This window comes from Mastomys coucha, unplaced genomic scaffold (assembly GCF_008632895.1).
Source record: "Mastomys coucha isolate ucsf_1 unplaced genomic scaffold, UCSF_Mcou_1 pScaffold22, whole genome shotgun sequence".
Classification (NCBI taxonomy): Eukaryota; Metazoa; Chordata; class Mammalia; order Rodentia; family Muridae; genus Mastomys; species Mastomys coucha.
This window is the reverse complement of record NW_022196905.1, coordinates 227,055,581-227,072,122: the sequence shown is the minus strand read 5'-3', so window position 1 is coordinate 227,072,122 and position 16,542 is coordinate 227,055,581. Positions and strand designations below refer to the sequence as shown.

The 16,542-nt window shown below is 47.1% G+C and overlaps 2 protein-coding genes across 4 annotated transcripts in view; both read right to left on the bottom strand.

The window, feature by feature from the left end:
* The window catches only part of Cyld (CYLD lysine 63 deubiquitinase), a 66,222-nt gene extending 61,382 nt beyond the window's left edge, over positions 1 to 4,840 (bottom strand). The window contains exon 1 of the mRNA XM_031340792.1: positions 4,807 to 4,840. The gene's annotated coding sequence lies outside the window, so the exon portion shown is untranslated. The remainder of the gene's footprint in view (positions 1 to 4,806) is intronic.
* A 1,615-nt stretch (positions 4,841 to 6,455) lies between these two features.
* Positions 6,456 to 16,542, bottom strand: part of Nod2 (nucleotide binding oligomerization domain containing 2) — a 44,688-nt gene continuing 34,601 nt past the window's right edge. For 2 of the 3 annotated variants that reach the window (XM_031340783.1, XM_031340784.1), the window contains exons 10-13: positions 12,269 to 12,352; positions 9,902 to 9,985; positions 7,476 to 8,174; positions 6,456 to 7,329 (exon numbers count right to left, since the gene is read on the bottom strand). In XM_031340783.1, coding sequence (XP_031196643.1) covers positions 8,102 to 8,174; positions 9,902 to 9,985; positions 12,269 to 12,352 — 241 coding nt within the window. In that variant the 3' untranslated portion in view covers positions 6,456 to 7,329; positions 7,476 to 8,101. Of the gene's footprint in view, positions 7,330 to 7,475; positions 8,175 to 9,901; positions 9,986 to 12,268; positions 12,353 to 16,542 lie in introns of those variants that run through there. The other variant, XM_031340785.1, reaches the window with a different exon arrangement.

Here is a 16,542-nt window from a genome sequence, read left to right as displayed (position 1 = left end):
AGCATCTTTATGTCCCTTTCTGATAGTGGCATCTGGTATAGTTGAGCGTTCTGCTTTAGTGAGGTTTGCCGCTGCACCATCAGTGACCACATATCTCCCTTATCCCCACCCCGTTGACACATGCTCACTGTGCCCACTGAATCACGATCGGCCTGACTTCATCCTAGATCGTGAAGCAAACCTTACATGAAGGCTGTTCTTAGTCACCATTCCGGGTCAGTTGGTACTGGCTGCCTAGAACTGAGCTGACACGATGCTGGAGCTGTGTGTTCGGGCTCAAGAGCTAAAATACCTGCCATGATCTGACACATGAAAATGATGTCACTTTCATACTAGATATTTGCAGTTCTTCATCTTTCAGGGTCTCTTTTTACAGAAGTGAGATTAAGGTCCCGAGTGGGAAAACAGAACTGTTTCCTGTGCTTTGTGGTATCTCTGACTGAAGTGCTTACTACACCTCAGTGATCTTCCCTTCAACTAAGGCCCAGCCCAAGTCCAAACTCTACCTTTTCACATGACTCCAGACCCCACTGATCACCTCTTGCTTCCCTACCCTCAGCCTGTCCCACCCAACCCGAGCTTGGCTCCATGTGTGCAGATCAGGTTAAGTAATCGAGCAGCTACCAGGAAACCTATGTAAGTAGAGAAGAGGAATCCCCCGTCTGCCTTCCTGGGGGAGGGGAACCGAGTGCCCACCCCGCCCCCGCCTCTCCCCACCCCCTCTCCCTGTGGAAAGCTCAGTCACAGTTAGGAGAACAGTCTAAGAACTCTGAGAAGGGAGGGGTGCACTCGGAGGCAGCCTGAAAAGGCTCCTGCAAAGCAAGAGAGCAATGATGAATGTCAGCAAGAGCTGAGGGAACACCCCAAAGAGAACAGGAAGTGCGGCCGACATGGTGAAAGAACTGAGAAGGGGAAAGCACTGTCACACTGCTCACTGCATCAGGCCCAGGGTGGTCCTCGTGCCTAGAGCAATGGAAAGGGATTTTAGCCTGGTTGTGAGTGTGATCCCAAGCTGTCTCACCTAATTCCCTCAATATATGTGTAGGAGCCCCAATGCATGGCCACTGAATTGGGTGCAGCCCTCTCTAGACTGTATCCAGATAACTTTTTAGGAACTATTGAGTGACTCACTGTGGGTACTGAAGGAAACATTTCTTAGTACTGGTGGCATGCCCCTGATGTAGACCTTGTTTGCTGTAAACCTCCCAGGGGCTACCCCAAGCCTTGCCAAGCCCTGTGTTTATTTCGTATTTTTCTGCTTACTCCATATCTGCATTTAACACAATCTGAAGTGGACATCTGGTGTCCCTGCCCCACTGCAAACCTCTGCCCCTCCCCCCATGAATGGTGACTTCCAGTCACGCATCCATTTTCTATGATTCCTGTTGTGTTCCCACTAATCCAGTGAACGTGGCTCTGAGCCACAAAAGCTACGTAGACCAGGTGAGGATAGAGTACCATCACTTTCTCCACAGAAGCCCTCCACGGTGTCTCGATCATGAGGGTGATAAAGAGTAGTACCCTCTGTCACAGATGTACTTGCCTCTGGAGAACGAACTCCTGGCACACCTGAGCATTCCATCTGGATGCTTTCACTCTGACCACCAAAAAGCTCTTTCCAATGAGATAAAAAGGATTGCTTTAATCATCTTGAAGCTAACCCAGCTTAGCCACCGCTTCCCTCTTTGAGAGGTTATCAGTAGTAGTATTATCAGTGATGACTGATTTCTGAGGCCAAGTCTAAAGCACACAGAGAAAAAGGCTTAGTGCTCCTCTCTGACACACTCATGCCACGTCTGGAACCCATCTGCGGCGGTGCACACACTAAGCACAGGCTCATGTCCAGTGCACCCATCCTCCCTTACGAGGGAAGCTGTAAGGAGCTTTAAAGGATCCACCACATCTCAACAGAACCACAGATTGGCGATTAGGTCTTTAAAACATGAGACTTCGAGGGATAGTCAAGATGCAGACTCTCTATCAAGAAGGAAGAGGCAAATACACCCAAAGAGTCCACACTGAGAAGACCCTGAGATGGGCAGGGGTGATGGCCGGAGGGGAGGGTTTCCTCAAGGAGGTGATTATGAAAAACCCCAAGGAAGTAGACACAAACATACCACAGAGAATGGTGGCACCATAGGACTGACCAGGCAGCTGTGCATGTGTGCAAGCAAGAAGCCTTCAGCAGAGGAATGCTGCAGAGAACATGGTGTTCCGTGATAAAGGGAACCCCAAAAGGAGACCTCAACTTCACTCTGCCCTGAACGGGAAGTCACAGAGGGCTTACAGCAGAGCGGTGGCTAATGTTGGCTTGTGTTGGTTCTACTAGGTTCAGTCTGCAGGCCAGGGACAGAAGCAAGGAGACTGGCTGAAGGACTGCTACAGGCAAGAGGTCCCTTGATTCCTGGGATGGAAGTGGTGAACAAAAAGCAATGGAGATGGAAGAACATAGAACCAAGGGACCAAAAAAGAAGCTCGCTGGGCATGGCAGTATACACTTGTCACCCAAGCAAGGAGCCCACTTGTCGCTAGTGGGCTGTTAGGAGAATGTAATTATAGGTTGTGATTAAATTTAGAGCCAAAACAACAGGTATCTCAGGGGAACACAGCTAAAGATACACAGCAGTAGTCTGTTTGGATGTAACTCTCAAACAGGAAATTGCTCAGCTCCACCCCATGACCTGTCACCACTATCCCAAATCTAAGGCTGAGCCTCTCTCCCCCATGAACACTGCTGGAGCTTACTTAACTCACCAGCCAGTCCAGCTGAGTGGGAGGAGATGCACCAGCGATACATTGTTGATGCAAAGTATTAAAACTCAGGTGTAGATGTCGCCCACCTCAGACAACAGTTCTTTTGCTCAGGTTTCCTCCCCTTCTTCTCCTTCCTCTCCTCTCCTTCCCCCTCCTCTTCTCCTTCTCCTTCTTCTTCTTCTCTTTCAGTATTCGAGACTCAACCCTGCCCTGCACACAGGCTAGGCAACTCTTTCTCCACCTAGCTACACCCCCAGCCTTTTGATCACATTTCTATGCCACATATTCATTTCAGTATCTTATTTCCTGACTGTGGAGGAGGCTCAAGTAGGGGTGAGGGGAAAACTCAAGAACCCTTTCCTCCCAGGATCATGATGACTGCAACTGAAGTCTGAAGAGTTTCCTAAACTAAAATCTAGAAAAGGCTCCTGCTGCTCTGGCACCTTCTGCCCTGCACACAAGAATTAGGTACTTTTGGCCACATGGGAAACCTGCAAGCGCCAGGCTAAGCCAACCGCTGGAAGCCCACGTGCTTCTCCAGTAACCACTCAACCAAAGAAATGTAAGACTAAGAACTCAAGTTCACTGGTTATCTGCTCAGGCCCAAGAGTCCTTTCAGTGTCGTCTGCTGGCCTTCTGAAAGTCTGGAGAGTTCTTCAACACTGAACTCCACCAATAATTCCCTACCAAAGCCTGGGCGTCATCCTTGTCCAGGTCCTTGTAATCAATCAGTCTCTCTCTCCACCTCTTTCCCTGTTCTCCCTCTCTCTGTCACCCCTCTCCTCATCTCTCTCCCTATTCTGTCTCTCTCCATCTCTCTCTGTCTCTCTCTCTGTCTCTCTCCCTCTCCTGTCCCCCACTCTCTCTCTCCCTATTCTCTCTGTCTCTGTCTTTCTCTCCCTCTCTCCCTCCCTCCATCTCTCTCTTGTTTGATATGGAGTCTCACATAGTCCAGGTTGACCTCAACTCAGTATGTAGCCAAAGATGACCCTAGTTGTTTTTTTTTTTTCCTAGAACCTCCCAAGTGCTGGGATTACTAGTATGCACCCCGACACTTGGCTTTGACCTCTTATTTCTTCCTAACCTCTCCCTGGAGGATTCCATCCAATACTAAGAACTCATTTTTGGTGCTGAGAACACCCACCCCATTCTCTCTGGCAGTGCCTTCTCCGGGCTCCAGGCTCATCAGAATAAATGCTTCTCTTAGGCATAGGAAACTTGACTACCCAAAACAGAAGTCTCTTCCTTCTGAGCTTATTGTGGACTTGCTGTCCCTAGCCCTCAGGTGCTCAGGACTAAACTCTGTCATTCTAGACAATTACCTTTCCCTGGGCCCTCTGTATCCACCCATCAGCCCCTGAGCATCTGCTTCCAGAGGATCTCTGAGGTCCATCTTCCTAGATCCACCTCTTCCATACACAACCTGCCCTAGCTCCTCAGTTGCCTTCCCACTTCCTCCTCTTGTCCCTTACCCTTATGAATTTGGGTCACAACTCCACCCGAGAATGAAGTTCTTTGTTAAAGAAAAGTTAGATCCTATGTCCCCTGCTTAGAACATTCCAATAGCTTGGCATTATTTTACTTATATAGATTTATATAGAGAGATTCTCACCTCAAAGCCCAGGCTAGATTCAAATGCTAAATCCTCCCATTGAGCTTTGTGAGTGCTGGATACAGGCATGTGCCATAACACTTACCTCTATTCCAAAGTCAAGACCAGCTGGGCAGTGGTGGCACATGCCTTTAATCCCAGCACTTGGGAGGCAGAGGCAGGCGGATTCTGAATTCGAGGCCAGCCTGGTCTACAGAGTGAGTTCTAGGACAGCCAAGGCTATACAGAGAAACCCTGTCTCGAAAACAAAACAAAACAAAACAAAGAACAAAAAACCAAAGTCAAGACCAAATCCTTGATCACGGCCATGAGAACTGGGCCTACCGACCTTTGCAAACCCACTTATTGACACCCTCTCCTTGACTCAGAGCAAGCAGAATGCAGTTGCAGCAGATCACCATAAATACCATGCCCAAAAGTGACATAAATTACCCCAATACCTGTAAGCTCTAAGTGAACTGGGCTCCCTCGGGGCTCTGAGGGGGAATCTGGCTTCCTGTCATTCGCAGCTTTCAGACCGGAAGTCATTAGTTCTTTAAGCCTTTTATGGCCTTCAAGGTCAGAGGCATGACATTTGTTTCAGCTGCCTCTCTCCCATAAGAACACACAAATATGACTGTGTGCAGGGCCAACCAGATAATTAATTCATGGTCATCACCACCCCCATTTCATGAAAATCTACAAAGTCTTTTCTTCTAGGCAAGGTTCTAGGGACTAGAACCTGATGCCTTTGGGCAACTATTCCTCAACCTGATACACATTCAAGGTCCTTTGCTGCAGGAGTCTTTGTGGCATGGAAAGCCTCTCTGCCCACTCACTGGTGGCCCGACCAGCTCCTTCCCATGAAGAGAGCCTTCTCGGCTCATGAGAAGAAAACTCCCTGGCCCCTGGTGTCTGCTTATTTCTAAGTGATACAGCTTTCCTTTGAGGAAGGAGTGCAGGCCTGAGTCAAGCAACATACAAGGAGGAGATGTTTCCTGAGGGTCATAGATTAAGAGGTTTCTATCCATAGTCTCTTGGCCTTGTTGCTGTGGCCCTGCGGCAGTACAGCGTGCCCGAGCAGAAATGCGGTCATGCAATCTGTTCACCTCAAGAAGCAAGAGAGATCAACAAGGGTCAGAGGTCCTAATATCCCTTGAAGGGCATGATACCCCCCCCATGACCTCCCTTCCGTCAGGCTCTACTTCATCGGCTTTACTTCCAATAAAGCCAGGCACCAAGCCATAAGCATACGAGCCTCGGAGGAACATTTAACTCCTAGCTACAATTTCCTTCCTTGTATTTTAATAGAAAAGTATTATTTTATCCACATACTTTCAATGGACTTGCTTTCTGCCTATCCAGCCATTTGTCCTCACACTGGTGCTCTAAGGACAAGGACAATAGCTGTCCTAACAAAACTAGTTAATAAATTATTACTAAAAATGAGCTTACCATCCAACATGGTCCTGTGCAAATGGCATCATATCCTCCCCTTAGAGAAGATGGTCTTATCCCTTCTCTCCCTGATCATCTGAACCAACAACCATCCAGGCAGGGCAGAGCACAAGGAACAAAGAGAGCCCATGGAGATATTCTCACACAAACACCCAGGGAGATGCCCCAGCATTTAGCAAGCCAGACACAAAGAAGACATGTACAGAAGCAGGGGTCCACCGTCGCCAACAGCCACCTGTGTGCATGCGCAGCGCAAACGGCTAAGGCTTGTGTCTCTAAGGCCAGTGAAGGAGGCTGCTGGCAAAGGGAGGCCACATACATACCTGCCTTCTTCACATTCTCCCTGTTAAGACACCTACTCACTCCTACAGCCACTCGGAGAAAACTAAGGAAGGCCCGGAGGGCTGTCCCCATGGGCCCTGTGAGACTCTGGAACGGCTTCACATTTCACAGTGGGTTAGACTCTGCTAAGTTGAAGCCAAATGTGTTTGGATGGCCAGCTAGTTCTAAGAATTGCCTTTTGCATTAGGCTATAAATTATCTGGTAGAAAACAACATTGTCCCCCTCGTGTAGAGTATGGTACTTTAAAAGCGTGACAAATTTGGGGGATATTTTTAACTGTTTCATCACAATGAACACGGCTTTGGGAACTCAATAGCTTTCACCTCTGTGATTATTTATAGCAGGAAGTTCATGATCGCATTTTCTATAAAAGCATCAACTTAAAATAAAACGATGTCGTTTATAAACATTAACCCGCTTTCACACGTAATAAAATGGAAGGTAGTAAAACTTGTACAATTTAGAAATTACAAAGGTGGCATTTTGAAAAAACACAAAAAGACTTTGGCTCAGAAAAAAGGGCTTGGTTTTGTCCCCTGCAAACTTCCAACCCCCAACTCTATGTCCTAAAGCATTCTGTCATAAATAAAATGGAGCTGTCTTTCAGGAATATGTCTCAGAAGTCTGTTGTCAGAGTTCAGTTCACAGGCACGGACTCGGGGCCTGGTGGGGTTGTTTGAAATTCTGGCCCAGATTAATTCTAAAAAGCTGCAGCTGAGGGAGGAACTGATTCCAAAGGCTCAAACTATAGAGTAACTGATGTTACTGGAAACCAAAGGCCATGTGTGATCCCAGCTGGAGTGTGCTCATATTTTTTCTTGTAAATCTAGAACATCCTGGGGGCAAATGGCTGTTGTCTGTGTTAAGAAAGGAGAGCAGGGTATTATGTCGGTTGACTGAGTGCAGGTCTTGTTAGACCTCATGCAGGACGAATGGGGGTACCAGAGTGGGATGGCCTTAGAGGATGAGCTGAGTCCAGACATGGCCAGAGCTGCTTCCTGAATACTCCTCTTCAAAAAAGAGGGGAGAAGTGTCTTGTATGTAGAGCCAGGTCTCCACAGCAACAGGCGTTTAGTTAATGTCCATGTGTCCCACTGAGCTCCTTCAGAACCCTGGCCATTCAGCCAGAGGCCAGCAACATAGCAATGGAAGGATCTTCTTGTGCTCATCCCATGCTTGGAGTCTAGAAAAGAACAAGAGAGTAAAAACATGTTCATTAGCCAAAGTTCTCCTGAAGAACAGGCCGAATGGTGACTGAGGGAGGGACAGAGGAAGGGTAGGAGGCAAAGAGGGAGGGAGGGAGAAAGGGAATTTCTCCGATTCACTTACGCCATCCGGATGGGATAGTCCAACAGTGGCCATCTGGAGAGGCAGAGAACCTGGTAGCTGCCCAGCCGATGAAGCTTGACAGACATCTCACGTTCCATCAAGCTCCAGGCCTGAAAACTCCCTAAACATCACTGGTGATGGATCCATGTTGAAAGGCCAAAAACGCTGGAGTCTGCTGTTCCAACGTGAGGGCCGCAGCCATGGCTGTCCTCACTCAGAAGACAAGCTCACATATGCAAGTACACGCTACTTTCCTCCTCCTTTATCTTCCTCCCACGAGGCAACCAGAGGATTGTGTCACCCACATGCAGTGAGGGCCTTTCCTCTGTCAGTCGATAATCCTACATGATGATTCTCTCAAGAGGCAGAAATGTGGTCCTCTTGGCTCACGAGTCTCTTAAGTCAGTCAGTTCAGTTAACAACCAAGACCATCAGGCCTCCTTGAGAAAAGTCAATTCCGGACGGCACTGGGGTGCCTTTCTCTGCTAGCAGAGGGTGACTATACTTTGTCCAGGAAACCAAAATCTAGCCCTGAGTAGCACAGGGATACTGCCTGATGTTACTCAGCCTCCAGAGTCAAGGCCTCCACGGCCCACTCAGAAGCTGAGATGAAGTCACAGAAGAAGTCACAGCAGAAGTCTGGTGTCCCTGGAGCTGAGTGCTTGGATTTCCTCCAGAGAGAACGTGTTCCCTCGAAGCCTGCAGAGGTGAAAGGAAGTGAGAGGTCTGAGTGGAGAGAGAGAGATGAGTGAAGGCTAGCAAGGAAAGTAGCCATCTTTAAACCTATGCCTGGCAGGGAGTGGGGTCTGGGGGCTGATGCTCAGACCTAACCTCCAGCACAGCAGATGGAAGGGGGTTCTCTTTTGAGGGTTCTGTTTTTTTTACCATCAGCCACCCAGGGCTATTCCTGACCAGCCCACAGAATGAGCAAGGCTCCATGACTGGCCTCAGTCCACAACACTGGGCCGTGCCAGCTACAGACTCCCCAAGGCCTGCTATTGCTGTTCAGGCAATAATCATAGCTGTTAAGAATGAAGTGAGTTAAGTCTGTGCCCACTCAGCTTCGTCAACCATCAGCAAGGCACATCAGAGCCCTTAAGTGTCAGCCTACGGCTGGTCCACTCCTTGAAGATGGAAGGTGACATTTCCTAGGACTATGCAAGTATTTTAAAAAACAAAACAGCAGCAACACAAACAAACAAAAGCTGTCTTAAATGCTAGACTGCTGGACCTCCCCAACAATGAGACTGTCTCCAGCTCAAGCAATTTCAGAAGCTTTGGTTTTAATTTCACTCTTCGAGATCTCTTTGCTATTGTATGAAACACAAGCTCAAATGGAACCCGTACTAGGTAATAGGCCTTGTGGGTCTGCAGCCAGCTTTAAGAGTATGCCCACCTAAGAAGAGCCAACGTTTCCTTTCCTCTGGTTAAATGTCTGACACTGAGAATGGGGCTCCAAGCCAGGCCTGGTGGTGCACAACTGTAATCCCAGCCCTTAGGAGGTAGAAGCAGAAGAATTAGGAGTTTATCCTTGGCTACACAGTGAGTTTGAAGCCAACCTGGGCCAAATGAGATTCTGTCTGATGTGGGATGGGAACAGGCAAGCAGGGGGACAGAGAAAATAGGGCCCTAGAGTTGACAGCACTTTTGAGAAAATACTGAAAAACATGCTTGTTTTATTTTGAGACAGGAGCTTGCCCAGACTCTAGCTTCCTGAGTACTAGGATCATAGGTGTGTACCATTATACCTGGTCTGAAATGCAGAACCTTACAGTGGTAGCTTTCACTCATGATGTCTTAAGCCAGAAGATCCCTCTCTGCTTTCTGCATAAGAAACAAGGAGCCTAGATCAGGTTGAATTTGGATGCCTTTTTCAAACACATGAAGGACTATGGCTTTTAATGCTATGGATGTGGCCTCACCGTATTGCAGTCCCCACTCTGTGTAAACCTCAGAATTCAGAAATACTAAGGGTCTCACATAATAGCATCCTCAGTAGATGGGAGCAGATATTGTGGCCAGAAAGGTGGGGTGGGGCTCTTGTTTTAATTATCTAGTCAAATTGTTATTCTTACTTTACTGCTTAGAACACCAAAGTTTCAGAATAAACACTCCTGGTTCTATACCCCACCCCCTCTCAGTTTCACTGTAACCTAGGCTGACTTAGAACTCACATTCCTCCTGTCTCAGCCTCATGAGCACTGGGATCAAGTTATACACCACCACACCCAATACTACTATTTGAAGCAGAACCAGCCCTACTTGGAGATACAGATTTCCTTTATGTAAACCTACTGTGTGCAGAATACCAAAAGTTGATCAAAACTGATCTTCAAAATTCTACCATTCTTCTCTCATCTCATCTCATTTCATGGATATAAAAACCAAGATTTGGAGAGGCACAGAAGCTTCCCCAGGGGCCTTACCAAACTTCTAGAATGGTACTGTTCCTGCTGAGGGCCTGCAGGAGGGCTTCTGCACCCCGGTAGGTGATGCCATTGTTGGACAGTCTGGAAGAGAAGTAGACAAGATGAGCTACTGTAGGGCTTAGTTTTTCACTGAGCTAGTCCAATTCCAGGAAGCCTGCTGCTCCAGCCCTGGGAGATGATCCATGAGGGTCAATGCTTCTGTAAAGACAGCCCCTCTTCCACTCACCAAACTAGACACACACTGAGAAGGGCATAAGGCCTGAGGATCCACAGCTCATTGCCAGGCTTCCAAGGGTTCAAGTCTAACCCCTACCATCTGCTGTTCAATCTTCATCAAATTCGTCTGAATTAGGAAAGATCTGCCTCTCAGAGAGTAAGAAGTGAACAGAAAATGACACATTGAGAGCTCTTGGCCCACTCACTGTGGAAGTAACTCACAAACAGTGATGTTCAGGGACATAGGTCAGAGACAGAGGCTGGGACAGGAGCTGATCCACAATGGAAACTTTTGCTTCTTGCCTTCTAAGAACTACTGCCCCATGTGTCTTCATTCCCAACACTGGCATGTTGTACATCTACCGTCAAGGCGATGTTAAGAACAACACCAATGTGTGCTGAGCTTTTCCTATGTGCCAGTTCTCTACCTACTTGCGTCAGTGCATGCCCAAACCCCATGAGGAGGCCAGTTACTATCCCTTTACACTTGAAGCAACTAAGGCATCTGTCCAAGGAGAGAGGCTGTCTGCCTGTGAAGCCTGGACTCCAACCAACACTTGACAGAGAAGACACTGGAAAAAGAAAGAGGTGGGAGAGTGCTCGTGCTCTCTCTCTCTCTCTCTCTCTCTCTCTCCATCCTCTTTCCCTCCCTTTAACACCTCACACTGAAGAAAGATATAAATAATAATAGATATATAGATGTTGTGAGGAAATCAGTATGGGGTAATTATTACTACTCAGGATGCTGACTAATCAGTCTGACAACAGGTGACACAGGACATTCCCCACCTCCACCACTGCTTGGCCTCCTTTCAGATCAAGTGAGGCAAAGTGTGGCAAAGAGGAAGGACAAACCTGCTACATCCACACCCAATCAGGAGTGTCCCTAGTGTCCCCAAGCACTCCAACAGCACTTGCTGTTCCATGCATGATATATGTCCCAGTGTAATAGGAGCCTTTCCAGTTTGAATTCAAACACCACCTTCTTAGAGAAGCCTTGTCCAAATGACAACAACCACACACACACCCCCGTGGCACATCCTCCTCCTAACTAGAAATGAGCCGTTTGTTTGCCATCTGTCTCCAGCATTAGGATATGAGAGATGGGAGAATGTGAGCCCGCTCTGGCCTAGACACCTGACATAAGAACTGTGGTAGGAACACTTCCTATATGAAGGCATACGCGAGCGTGCCAACTTTCCTCAGATCAATGGCTACTTCCTATAAGAGTGCGTAGAGAAGTGTGCCAACATTTCTCTGATCGATGGCTGAACACACACATAAGCAAACACCAGCACTCGCACCCTATAACACACCAGGAGACACTACTGGAGATGGCCATGCAAATAGCCCATCTGCCTGAGCAGCAGTGGCTCTTGGAGGAAAGATGATACCTGTAAGTCATACAGGAGACACATTCATCAGCCTGCCCATTTGTGCTCCCTCAACCTGCATTTCCACTTCTGGGAGTTGCTTGCTGAGCTCTGCCACTCTCTGGAGCAGCAGTTCTCAACCTTCATGATGCTGTAAACCCTTTCACACCATTCCTCATGTTGTGCTGACCTCCAGCCATGAAACTGTTTTCCTTGCTACCTCATAACTGCAGTTCTGCTGCTGTTACGAGTCTTAATGTAAATATCTGATGGTCTTAGGCAACCCCTGTGAAAAGGTTGTTAGAACCCCCAAGAGGGTTGCAACCCCCAGGTTGAGAATCACTGCTCTAGACTCTTGGAGCAAGCTCAGCCAAGTGAGAATAAGCTGGAAGTTCAGGAGAACTGACAACCCCAGACACACCTCTTGCAAAAAGGCATTTACTTGAGGAGAAGTATCCAGCAGCCCCACTGTTGGACTGGGTAAATGTTGAACATATTCTGCCAACTCCCAAAGGCTCCAGTTGCAGGAGTTCTAGTCTCCTTAGCGGTAACTGACCGCAATCCACCTCCACAGCACCAAACCTTTCCTCCTGCAGTGTTTCCCAGAACCACCCAGATACCAGGTAAGCACCGAATACTGGCATCCTCATGTACCCAGACCAAGGCAAGCCTTCCCCACCAGACGGTGAGGTTTCCAGAGCTAGCCAGGGCCTGACCTCAGACCCTAAAATCCCTCCCCATGCTGGGCATTATTGTACCATCACAGGGTACTTACTTCAAGAATTTCAAAGTTGAATTTCTCTTCAATCCCTCTGCGAGAGAATACACCCCTTCGTCACAGATGTGGTTTTCCTCTAGGCTGCCAAGAACAGAAAAGAGGTCAAGTCGTCCTTGGGGCATTGACTGTGGAGGAGGATGTCAGGAAAGGGTTAACCTCTTTTTAAAAAATTCCAACATGCGGGCTGGTGAGATGGCTCAGCGGGTATGAGCACTGACTGCTCTTCCGAAGGTCCTGAGTTCGGATCCCAGCAACCACATGGTGGCTCACAACCACCCATAATGAGATCTGACGCCCTCTTCTGGTGCATCTGAAGACAGCTACAGTGAATTCCGCTGGAGCGGGACTGGCAGAGGTCCTGAGTTCAATTCCCAGCAGCCACACACACGATAGCTCACGGCCATCTGTACAACTACAGTGTACTCATACACATAAAATAAATAAAAAAATAAAAAAAAAATCCAACATGCATAAAAATAAGAGTAGACAAGAGGGGTGAGGGGTCTTAGTCCCAGGGACAGCCGTACAAAGGTTCCACTGTACAAAAATCCCCATTGTGAGCAGCTATGAATACTCTTTCTGTCCTAGATCAACACGAAACGCCTTTTTGGTGGAGAAGCTATGTACTTCGTGAAGGAGATGGTATTTCCTGCTTTCCATTGCAACCAAAATTGGCCAAGTGACACACGCAGCCATGGGTACACAAGGAAAGCTGACAGATGGGAGCTTCCAGGAATGCTTCAGAAAGGGAGGTGCTCTGCCTGTCTCTTGCTCTTGTACCATACAGAGACTGAATCCTGAAAAAATACAAAAGTAATTGCTGCAGACGGAGCAGCTACCTTGATCATGAGATGAAGACACACCCTAGGCCTACATGATGGGACAGGAAGAGATGGAGACAGGCAAGGCCCTGGTAACCTGCTGTAGATATCACTCCAGCTCTAAACTGCCTACCTCCAGACTTCCTGGACACAAGAAAATCAACCTTTGCTGGCTTAAGCCTCACAGATGGAAAAAAAAAAAAAGCCTCCCAGGCTTTCTATTATGCGGTCGAATTAACTTACACTAAATCTGGCCTGAGTTTGCCTCCATACTTTTGAGTTCCTTGCAGCAAACTGTAACTTAATTTAGCATGCAAACGAAGTGCAATCTAACAAGAATATACTCTTGCAGCAAGGAGCTTGGTTTCAGACAATCACAACACCCACACTTCAGCAGGTCACAGGCTGGCAACTCATACCACATCCAAATGAGGCAAGTGGAGAGCCATTGCCAACTAGTTATTTGCTTTTCCAGTTTGTAAATACTGCTCCCATCGTTGCTGGGTGGGGCTACCTGAACTCCTCCTTGTTGCTAGTACCAATCTGTGGATCAGTCTTTGCTCATATTAACTCTGCTAAATCTACTTTGTCTAAAGTTCCTTTATGCCCAGCTTATCCAATCCCCATGTCCCTTTCCCCCCTATTTTAATAATAATAATAATAAAACCTTGTTTTGTTGTGGGAAGCTATGCACTTAGAACAAACAAACATGGCATTTCCTGCCCTCTGTTATAGCCAGGGTTGGACAAGCAATCAATCATCCTTATAAGCAATACCTCACAATGAGGTGCTTCTCTGCCAAGAAGAAATGGGCAGAGAATATCAGCATATAATGAATGCTGCTTCCTCAGATCCAAGGCCTCTCCCGTAATGAAACCGCTTCCTCTGAGATTGAAACATATTATCTGCAGGGAGGCTCCTTAAGCAAGAAGGTAAACAATTCAACATGGCTTCAGGAAGTCCCTGAAACTGACCAGATTTGCTAGGCCCCTCCCTGCCACAGTAAACAATAAAATCTGAGCGTCTGTCCCAGAAGAGTGAAGAAGACTCTCAGATATATGTCCAACCACAAAGAAGGTTCTGAGAACAGGCCAGTTGCCTGGAGGAAGTAGAAACCAATCTAGCTGCCTAAAACAGGTGCAGAACAACTCAGTCACTTGAAAAGGACATCCTTCAACCTATCGAACTCCCTGCAGACTGTGCAGTGTGCTCTAAGTCCCAAGCTTTTCGAGCTGTCACCCATGGTGGGCTTTCATGATGCAGCTGTCTTTGAGTCATTTCTGCTTCTGCAAGTAAGTCCCCACCCACATCCCTACAAGTAACCCCAATAAAACTCAGGGTTCACCAGTGGTGGTGTCCATACTGTGCTCTGTTGTGGGCTCTCTAGCTGGGGTGAGTAGATTTGTGTGTTACGTCTCACCGGGAGAAGTTGTGTCACACAACATAATTGGCACCTGAACAGGGACACAACAGGGTTCCTAGCTACTGGTAGCAAGACGTGCAATTGAGGCTGTCACTGAGAAGCCTGAGAGGGGGTGGGGTATGCACATCTAAGAGAATTACCCCTTCCTGCACAGTGTGCCTTTGTACTATAACAGTGTTTGCACGGTTCTTGCTGTGGGTAAGGAGCAACGAAGGCTGTGCCATCACCATTAGGAGTGCATGTGGGAAGAATCCCAGGATAACTATCTTCAGCTACATGGTATGGAGTGGCATGTCTGCTTGCTGAGTGGGGTCCACCACGTGAAGATAGAGGTTCCCTGAAAACAGTTAAAGGTTTAGAGGAATTTTGCCATCTTTGAGCTGAGCATACAAGGGTCAATACGGTTGGCAAGCAGCAGCAGGGGTGCCTGGCCTCTACTGTGTGTGGTTAGCAATGTATCCGAGAGGGTGGTCAATCAGGAGCTTGTTTGTGGAAAACAGAAGCTTGTTTGTGGAAAGGAGCAATTAAAAAGGGAGATGTGGCTGGTGTCCTCCATGTTGGCCTCTGATTTGACAACTTAATTAGATAAACAAGAGGTTAAGAGAAACAGTAAAAGTGATAAAAGATACCCTCTAAGTCCAATCTTCGGTAAAAAGAAAAATTTTTTTCTTTTGAAAAAAAAAATCAGTAATCCAACAAACAGATGGGGTGGGGGTATTAACTAAAAAAACTACTTAACATTAACTACATTAACGCAATAACTACTGTGATCAAAAGATACTCAACATTTGCGGGTTTTAAATAATGCAAGAGCCTGTCTAAGCCTGGCTTGTGAGGGCATGAGACATGGGAATGAACAGGATCAGTCTGCTGCTGCAGAGGCAGAAACACTGAGTAATATAATTTCCCATCCCTCCTGAAAACAAAGGCTGCATAGCCCAAGACATTATGAGGGAAGTCAGTCCCCAGAGAAGAATGGCTTATTAAAGCCATAAGAACAAATTGGTGATAAATGTCTGAAAGTCCCCATAAACATCAGGAACTGGATGACCACGGAGGTAGAGCAAATATTATCAGGGGAACTAGGAATACGAGTGGCTGTGTTTGAACCCCAGTTCACTGGGCCAGATAGAACTGTGTTCTCAGAGAAATTAAAGAAAAGGTTGATGCAGCAGGAGCCTCACGGCTAGCTATGGAGCTTCAAAAGCTTTGCTGAGCCTGTTGGTGAGGCAAGGTCTTTATAAATAGGAAAGGCTTTGGCAGATCTCCGTGACTTAGACTAGCACGTAAGAAGCATGTGTAAGGTGGGAGAACAACCAAAAGGAGAATAAATAAATGTGCCAGTGAATGTAAAGAAGCCGCAGGCATCCTGGGAACTCTTGGCAGATTCCCCACCCCACCCCCTATCTTGCCTATGTTTGTCCGTCCTCTGTATGACTTGATAAATGTGATCGAGACAAAAAGGTTCACGAAGCTTTTGAGCAGGCTAAGATCCTTGTAGGATAGGCTAAGTAGCTTTGTGCCCCACTAACCTCAAGTGTCCCTTCCTGTTAGAAATCACCAAGAGTTCAAAAGGCTGTAGCTGGTGACTATGGCAAAAACAGCCTGAACAAATGGTTCGCATAGAGTTTTGGTGTCGGTCATAAAAAGAAGCAAAAGCTATGCATCCAACACTAGAACATTAACTGCAAGAGATGGGATCTGTAACAGTTCTACCTCTGCAACTGAAAAACACTTACCCGATGAAGGGCTGGATTGAAAGCCTCCTGAGCAAGGTACTTTCTGGTGTTGTACAAAATCAAATTCTACAGAGTTGACATATATATGTGACATATATACTTACAACAGTGAAATATGGTGTCTGCAAGCCCTAGTACCAATGCCATACAGGCTGTCCTAGAACCCGTGTACTTTAAAGCCACTGAGCATCACCTGGTAATTAAACCAGCAGCTAAGTAATTTAAATCTAAAAGGTACCCTGTATAAATTAGAAAACAGAAAGGAAGAGGAAGGAAAGGAAAGGAGAG